Source organism: Macrosteles quadrilineatus, unplaced genomic scaffold (assembly GCF_028750875.1).
Source record: "Macrosteles quadrilineatus isolate MER2022 unplaced genomic scaffold, UCM_ALF_1.0 Scaffold_1__1_contigs__length_201487025, whole genome shotgun sequence".
NCBI lineage: Eukaryota > Metazoa > Arthropoda > Insecta > Hemiptera > Cicadellidae > Macrosteles > Macrosteles quadrilineatus.
The window spans coordinates 133,172,964-133,182,882 of record NW_026542594.1 but is presented as its reverse complement, the minus strand read 5'-3'; the positions used below and the strand labels follow the sequence as shown (position 1 = coordinate 133,182,882).

Here is a 9,919-nt window from a genome sequence, read left to right as displayed (position 1 = left end):
ACACATTATTTTTATTACAAATATGTTTTTTTTAATGTCATTGTAATAGAATAAAAATCTCTTGCACTAAGTCTTATAAACAATTTAAATTACAATTGTCAGTGAATATAGAAAGCAAAGTTTCAACAATCTATATACTTTGCACTAATGTGACAACATTAATTGATACTGGCCAACGAGGGTTGGGATTTTAGTAATAAATTAAATCACTTTTATCAAATGAAAACTTAAATAATTTTATAAAAAGAAAAAGGAAATCATGATACAATTGTTTCTTTGTTACAATGTTAACATTTTTTCCTAGAATACAAATTACTTTAAGTTGTCAAATTTTATTTTAAACAACAGACATTCTTAACTAAAAATCTTTACTCAAAACAAAGTTTCAAAAATATTTAATTTATGTCTCTTCTCCCTGCAGAATCAATTTTTAACTAACTTTTTTTAATTTTTTAACTAACTTATTTACTCTCATTTCATGATAACGATAACTTAATAAATTTGTACATAGTAAAAACTAAACTAAAACTAAGGGTTTATTAAAACTACACTGAAATGATTTTACAAGTCATAAACAAAAACATGTTAAAGCATTCACTGTTATTTTACATAAAAACCCGTCCCAATCCAACATCTGTATTCAAACAACAACATTTCAAAACTATTTAAGTTTTGTCTGTTCTTTCAACAGATAAAATGGCAGATAATGGTTCTTGGTAGAGAAAATCGTGTACAATATGTTTAATTTAACACTAATGTGTGAAATGTGTATGGATTAGGCTACAAGTAAGAAGTTGAGTCTCAATCTCCTTGATTTCAAACTTGTATTTTAACATGAAATAGGACATTACTGTTTAATTGTCGTTTACTTTGTTGAAATCACAATTGACTTGACTGACATACTTGTTGTGATCAGACCAATATTCAAATCAAAGGTTTATATTTCAAATGTTTATGACAATCAGCTAGAAAGCATGACTTTAACATCAATATATTATAGCTATTTGTTTACCTTGCGACAATTTATTTAGGTATACTTGTACAATTTTAATTTTAAACTCTACAAAGAACCACAAAAATATTATAATGTTGAGATTGTAGCACAACGGATTGAGTTATCAAATAATTAAATAACTTACGTCATCAATCCATGAATTGCTGTGGAGTACGCGTTTCAACCATCAGGTCATCCTCAGCTCCACTGTCACTAGGTTGAATCTGTTTCTATGTTGCTGCGATTTTGTAGCAACAACGTCGCACAGTGTTATAATCATAGTTTTTCCGTTATTTTAATGTTTTGTGTCGTGTATGTGTAATGAATGTAAAATGTGTTTGGCCTATTTATTCGATATATCGACGTTGTTGCTACAAAATCGAAGCAACATAGAAACAGATTCAACCTAGTGACAGTGGAGCTGAGGGTGACCTGATGGTTGAAACGCGTACTCCACAGCAATTCATGGATTGATGACGTAAGTTATTTAATCACAAAAATATTGACTTATTAATTTCTACCAATGACAATCAACCCCTTAAACTGTAGCAGTTTAGAACTTTAATATAATAAACCATATCTCTTAATGCCATTATAAAATGAATTGTCTTATATTAAATGTAGCCTAGACTATGCAACTAAATACTACCAGACAAAAACTGTAATTCTTGATATTTACACTTGGGTTTTATCTTTAAGTGTGATTGGAAACATACACAATGATTATTTATTACAAACAATTATTATCTAATTGATCTCACATTTAATTAATGGTTTAGGCTACTTAACAAATTAAAATCACCAGAGTAATACCTAATAGAGTATGGGAGGACACAGCTAACTCACCTGATGAAAGGTTGCAGACGAGTCAAAGAACACATAAAATGCACACACACACACACACACACACGTATTATGTGTGTGTGTTTATATCTTTTATGTGTTCTTTGACTCGTCTGCAACCTTTCATCAGGTGAGTTAGCTGTGTCCTCTCCATCCTATATTATTTATTTAGTCCAAGCAAAATGCTTTTTCCTTTTGCTAAAAACATAACCTCAGAGTAATACCTAGTGGGATTTAAAAAGTTAAATCCAATAAAATATTTTCAAGTTCATTGATACTCCAGCATTTCCATAATACTTTTAGGCAAACTTAATTTATAACCAAAGTCAATACTGGATTACAAGATACTGTGGTCAAATATTTTTTAGTGAACATTTGCTTTGGCCAAAATGAGTAAATTTATACCAATAATTGGGCTTGTGTGCAAAGCGCCATCTGTGCACTGATTCTGGGTACAAATTTAAACCTAGAGATTCAGTTTTTGTACACAAATACATGATTTAAGTCAGGTACAATGAACAATGAACATGCAATTGGTTGTAATAAATTATGATAAATATGACATTGATAACTAGCCTCTTAATCCTAGTCTACAACTGATATAAAATATGATAATGATTACTAGCCTCTTGGTCTTGGCCATACTATTTACAGAACCTATTTACAGAAGACAACTTGGATGCCTTAACCGTGAGTTGTATCATCCTCAACAAAGTCATATGCTTCTTCTCTTGTCACACATTCCACATGACTCACCTATCACAAAACTTTCATTAGTAATAAGAATGAAACAAACCTTAACAAATGCTACTTCTGCAGCACTTCAATATTGTTAGTTAGTAGCATCAATGACATAACTTAACACGGGCGTACAACATGGGATACTTGTAGCGGATAAAGCTCAAGAGATAGCCCTGTAACCTAATAGATAAATTAAAAAAAAAAAAAAAAAACTACGTGAGGGCTAGATGGAGTCATTAATGGAATTTTAGAATTTTGTCAAGACTCTACAATTACTTAAAACGGGCAAACAACCTGAAACATTCTTTACACAAGCGTACTACTTTATTACTACAGAAATACTTTTAGTACATGTATGGTAGCATTGGTGATAGGTGAAATAAATAGAAAATTTAATATTTTTGTACTTGACAGGTCCAGTTTACATAAAACATGACAAAAACTACTTACTTTAAGTGAATTTCACATAAGCTACAGTAGACTCCCTCTTATCCGGACAGCTTTTAACCGGACTACACTTGGCGGAAATGACATCTCTTTAACCGGACAATTTTTATCAGCACATCGGTTTAACTGGACTAGATCGGCAGGAAGTGGGCTACTGAAACGAAACGACTGTTCTCGTGGGAAAGATTTGAGACCAGTGATCACGTGTCTATATACAATGCTCTTCTAAATTTATGTCAAATACTGTATACAGTATACATTTAAACAGTCTGTTTTAACAAGTTTTTGGGGACGTCAGATTAACCGGAAAAACTGTTACCTAGTTACCTGTTACCTGTTACCTAGTAGTTTTGTACATTTTTACATTTTTATTGTTATTGTAATCTTCTATGTTTTATGTAAAATGTTTTTTCCATTGTATTTTAATTGACAAGACACAAGTTACTGCTATAAGCACCCAATGTAACGTTATTTGTGTCAATAAATTGATTTGATTTGATTTGATTTGGACTGGACTCGGTCCCGAGGAGTCCGGATAAGAGGGAGTCTACTGTATAACCGTAAGTATCTTGGTAAGACCTGGACTCGGGACCGATTTACTTTTTCGTTTTGAGGTCTCCAGAGACCAAAAACAACATCTGTTCAAAACCACATATATATTAGCGATGGTCGGATCCGGATATCGGATCCCCCGGATCCGAGCTACAACCGGCACCCGATCGGATCCAAAAAATTCCGGATCTTGGGTTGGATCCGGTTTTGATGGATCCAATATTTTCTGATTTTTTTACTAACACAAAGCTGTCTGAATCCATGTACAAGACAGATTTTCTACTAACACAAAGCTGTATGTATCCATGTACAAGACTATCTGTAACTGCGTACAAAAAGACTGTCTGTGTCTGTGTACAAGAAGACTAATGTCAATGTCACAGTACTGTATATTGCTGATGTCAATAAAGTCTATGGTTAGTCAATGTCACAGTACTGTGTATTACGACGTCAATAACCTCTATGGCTAGTCAATATCACAGTACTGTATATTACGACGTCAATAAACTCTATGGTTAGTCAATGGCACAGTACTGTATATTACGACGTCAATAACCTCTATGGTTAATCAATGTGATAGTACTGTATATTACGACATCAATAACCTCTATGGTTAGGCAATGTCACAGTACTGTATATTACGACGTCAATAACCTCTATGGTTAGTCAATGTCACAGTACTGTATATTACGACGTCAATAACCTCTATGGTTAGTCAATGGCACAGTACTGTATATTACGACGTCAATAACCTCTATGCTTAGTCAATGTCACAGTACTGTATATTACGACATCAATAACCTCTATGGTTAGTCAATGTCACAGTACTGTATATTACGACGTCAATAACCTCTATGGTTAGGCAATGTCACAGTACTGTATATTACGACGTCAATAACCTCTATGGCTAGTCAATGTCACAGTACTGTATATTACGACGTCAATAACCTCTATGGTTAGTCAATGGCACAGTACTGTATATTACGACGTCAATAACCTCTATGGTTAGTCAATGTCACAGTACTGTATATTACAACATCAATAACCTCTATGGTTAGGCATTACGAAGTCAATAACCTCTATGGTTAGTCAATGTCACAGTACTGTATATTACGACGTCAATAACCTCTATGGTTAGTTAATGTCACAGTACTGTACTGTATATTACGATGTCAATAACCTCTATGGTTAGCCAATATCACAGTACTGTATATTACGACATCAATAATCTCTATGGTGAGTCAATGTCACAGTACTGTATATTACGACGTCAATAATCTCTATGGTCAGTCAATGTCACATTACTGTATATTACGACGTCAATAATCTCTATGGTCAGGTAATGTCTCAGTACTGTATATAACGACGTCAATAACCTCTATGGTTAGGCAGTGTCACAGTATATGCCACATAATTCTATTTTTTTAAATTTTTATTCTCGAATCCAAATCTTTTCTTAAGATTCGGTGGATTCGAGTTCCGGATTCGACACATCCCTACCTTCGATCTTGAGTATGCTATATCGTGGTTTTTGCGTGAAGCATCCAATTTATTTATGCCTGGATCACCCCTTGCTTATCTCTTCCTTAAATTCGTTCCAGGTCCACAGTACTGATAGACGGGTATGTGAAATTCTACAGGTATAATACCCTGTGTCTGTGTACATGAAGATTTTCTGTGTACATACAGGGTGAATAAAAAGTCAAGACTCCACCATCTAATATGTTAGAACACAGTATAGTCTTCTTGTACACAGACACAGGGTATTTTACCTGTAGAACTTCACATACCTGGCTATCATTACTGTGGACCTGAAACGAATTTAAGGAAGAGATTAACAAGACAGTGGCGTAACAGAAGGGCCCGCAGGGACCGCAATGCGGGGGGGTCCAGGAGCTGAGGGGGCCAGCGAACCGGTGAGCGGGAAACAGTGAGCAGAGAGGCCCGTGAGAAGATTGGGGCCAAAAAATTTGAGTTCATTCTTATTTAAAAGTATTATCAGTGATTCAATAATTGTATTGAACAAGTAATAACATTGATGTTATTAATAATATGTTGTTATCAGTTATCGTTTAATTTCGTTAGGCCTCTTCAGTGATAGGGTAACAAATTTAATGTGTTATAACGTGGGTCTTTGATTATTATGCAATCTTACCTTCGTCACCGAAAAATATTTTACTTCTCGGTGATTTTGTACACTGCTTAAGTTGTCTGCAAACATTATGTTACTTTGGAGCCTGGAGTCATGAACATTGGCTGGGGCTTTTAATATTGTATTATTTTACATTTTAGTTCTGTCCTAATATTGATTGTATTTTGTTAAATACAATACACTGCTACTCTACTGACTGTGTTCGTTAGCCCATATCTTGTTTTACCTCACAATTAACCAATACTAAAGACATTTGTTGTAAGATAAACGCTTACAACATAATAAGACGCTTGAAATCCATACAAAGATAAAATACAAAATGCAATAGGCTATTTTAGCCTGTGATAAAAGTACGTCAATCTATCAATTAACCAGCTTTTAGTGTATGAGTTAATTATAACCAAAGATTAAACTAACCTAATAAATTGATACTTTCTCATCCTTCAATCATATTTGGGTAAAAATACGCACATAGTGGCGTCCCCATCTTAAATAATTGATTAATTGACTTTAAAACTTAACTTTGAAATGGCGACCATACCAATGTAGGCATTTTAAGCTAAGAATTAATGGAGATGAGTGTAGGATGAGTAGCCCAACCTTTTAGTTTTGAAAGGGACTAAGGCCGACATATTACTTAGACACAGATGTTAATTAATAGCCAATACAGCAAAAGACAACTAAGGGGCCTAAGGTGGTCAATAGGGGAATTCAAACCACATTTTTGCCATGTAATTAACAAATTAGTCTAATTATCAGGGTGTGAGATATCATGTGGGATAAATTAAATGTAAAATTTTTAACCTCCTTGATATAAACATTCTGACAGACGGATGGAAAATAAGGTTTTTTTATTTGATTTCAATTATTTCAAAACTATTTACAAACACTAATATTGATATAATGATGTAGTGACGTAACACTTTCATCAAACCACGACTGAAATACTTAACACACCCTTTTAAGGAACATAACCCATAGTCTAATACAGTCCAACCTCAGTATAACGAATCTGAAGGGACCGAACTGAATATTCGTTATATCAAGGATTTTGTTAAAACGAGGTTCGTTATATAGAGGTTAGGTTTGTAGGAATTTCGCTAAGTCGAGGTTCAGAACCAGCGTCGGTCAATATAGGTCGGGATTTGACCTCATTAAAATACAATTAAAGTAGCATAGGCTACGCTACAATACTTTACAGTACAGTGCTTACATTGTACAGTAGAACCTAAATTGTCCGGCAAAATAAAGGGGAGGGATCTTGAATATTGCGCAATCATGACAATGGTATTGACCTTGGTACAAGTTAAAAACTGTAAGTTTAAAATCACAACTTGTTCTAACCCTCCTAAAACCTAGCCAAAAACTGTATTGCATAGTTATAAACCATGTAAAGAACAAAACAAAACGGTAGAAAGTTTTGTAAGCTACTGCTCGTGATAGGCTGGTAGGCTACTTACAGTACAGTACTGATTTATCACAACAGAGAAATGTCAATAATAATCATTAACTATAGCATTGGTACTGCTAGTTGAAACAAATCGTATTGAAAACAATAAATTATTAGATAAGTCATTATAAAAGTTTATAATCACAGCCATGGGATAATAAAAACACTCGTAAAAGGAATGTTAAGATAACGATGTTGCTATACTTTCTCTTTGGTTTTGTTTTTATATTCTTTCTTAGTTTTCTCTTTATCCAAAAATTGTAAAATTCACCATAGTTATCCCATATCGCCCAATCACAGCTTACTAAACATTACGTCGTCATCAGTCCTCAGTGAATGAAATCAGTTCTCAGTTGCAACATAGCGCGCGCAGCGACAGCAGACAAAGATATAAAACGGAGCAGACGAGCAAACCTGGACAATCTGATATGTTCAGCGAATAAGAAAAATGAATCGACATAGTACTGTATTTCTTGAGCAATCATTGAAAGAACCGATTTGTTATCAATAGGAAAGTAATAGAACGCCACCAAGTAGAAGAATCGAGATTTTTTTAAAATTACTATCGTTATCATCCTATATAATGAAGAACACCTAAAATATGAAGATTCCCACAAACAATAAACAATAATGTTAGCCGAAGTGCCACTATTTGTAGGAAACGTGGACTTAACTACATGATGATTAGCAAAGTAAACCCCTCTAAGGCTGAATTGAACTGGTTCGGCAATGTCATTAAATAATATGTTTTCTTTAACACGTTCGCTACTGCAATAGTACGAAATTTTCCATTCACATGGACCAGCGACGCACATATGCGACGGCCGGTTTCCACCCATAGACTGCCGTCGCATATATGCGTCGGCTAGTCACATTAAAACAGACTGCCGACGCATATTTGCGTCGGGGTTCTAATGTTATTAAAATGCTTATATCTTTGTAGTGGTCTATTTGAAGGCACTGAATTCCCTGCAGTGGTCTACAGAGATGTCTGACGCACAACTGCGTCGCTTGGTCTGTGGATATGATGATTGGTGACGTCATATAATAGTTGGAAAAACTGGTATTTACTTCTCTGCATCACTGTGTGTATTTATGCAGTATGTATGCTGCATTATCCTGTGTAGCTTTTATATTTGTTCAGTTATAAACTGTTCTTGAATAATCTGTTTATTTTTTTACTTACTTTCACTTTAAAACACAAAAAATGAACTGTCGCATATATGCGACGTTTGGTCTATTTTAATAAAACTATGATAATTTTCACTATTGTCTTCGCTGTAGACCGGGCGTCGCAAATATGCGACATTACAAAAGGTTATAAAAAATACAAAAAAAAATAAGAATAATTTATTTACAAACACGATTGTAGCGTATTACAATGTAAATTATCACTGTTTTACAGGTTTTCGCCCGTGGTCCGTGTGTACTGTTATCCAAGTGACAGCCGGTCTATGTGTAAGATTCAAATGTATACCTCGGTCTGTGGCAATGACCGCGGCGTCGCATATATGCGACGCTCAGTAGCGAACGTGTTAAAGTCAAGTAATTTTACAATAATATGACTACATCCAAGAAACCGTAATAAAACTTTCATTGAAGGATACGTATTATTCACATTATTATTCACATTTAAGGGAAACCATCTGAACGACATTAGGCCTTCAAATTCAGCATTTTTTCAGGTAAATATAACTTACGTTATAACAGTAACTAGCCAAATTAATGCCAATTGAAGCAAATAAAATCGTAACAGAGAGATTATGCAGAAAATCAGGCAGTTCTTAAGTAATGTAAACAAAATGTTATCGTTTTATATTATAAAAATTACTGAAATTTGTAAACGTACTGGCGACAATGGGTAGTGCTATGTAGACTACATTATCATTGATGAAGATCAACATGGTCAACCTAATGCGGCTATAAGTAGGAAACATTTGTAGAATCATTGACGATATACCACGAATACACTAAAACCCAGATCAGCTTTTGAAAAATGATAAAATATTTACAAGAAATGTTCATTATATGGAACTGTTATGTACGTAATCTATAAGTTGAGTCTTTTAAACTCATTGGAAATTATGACTTTGATTCGTTTTTAAATAAGTTTTTTTTTTTAATAACTACTTTACTTCTTTGCAATTGCTCGATTTCGAGCAACATGTACACTAGTTTCAACACTATAGCTTAAACCGTTAAGGAGTTATGAATTGTTTTGTAAAAAGCACATACAGACAGACGCCAAACCGTTTAAGATAGGATACGTGTTGTGTTGCATTTTTTTTCTTGTTTAGACCGCCCAAATAATCTGGTAAAGTTGGTCAGGGTGTCTACTACATTCTGGATAAAAAATTCATGGACAATTCCTGTACATTTAAGGACACTTTGTCGTAACCGTTGTCGCACCGATTACCGAATATATTTTCCTGATTTGTCAAACTGTATTAATCTTGTTCTTCACTGTAATTGTACCAGAGAGAAAAGTAAGTAATAATAGACAAGAGTTAAATTTCAAAATAGAAATTTATTTAAATTAGCAAACATTTACTTCGGGTAAAGCTTTAGTGTAACAGAGAAACCCAATCATCGTCTACCGCAATAGCGACAAAATCCTGAATATCTCGATCGGTCATGGAAACATTATCATATCATATCCGATATATGTGGATTAGTTAGGCATGATTCGCCCTAGCACAACGTTAAGTTCTCGACTATTTTTTAAACAAATCCTTAATAC

General features: G+C 34.0%; 1 protein-coding gene across 1 annotated transcript in view; it reads right to left on the bottom strand.

The window, feature by feature from the left end:
* Positions 1–9,919, bottom strand: part of LOC128985282 (structural maintenance of chromosomes protein 3) — a 96,374-nt gene continuing 86,455 nt past the window's right edge. Inside the window, exon 26 of the mRNA XM_054404676.1 lies at positions 1–2,593. Coding sequence (XP_054260651.1) covers positions 2,522–2,593 — 72 coding nt within the window. The 3' untranslated portion in view covers positions 1–2,521. The remainder of the gene's footprint in view (positions 2,594–9,919) is intronic.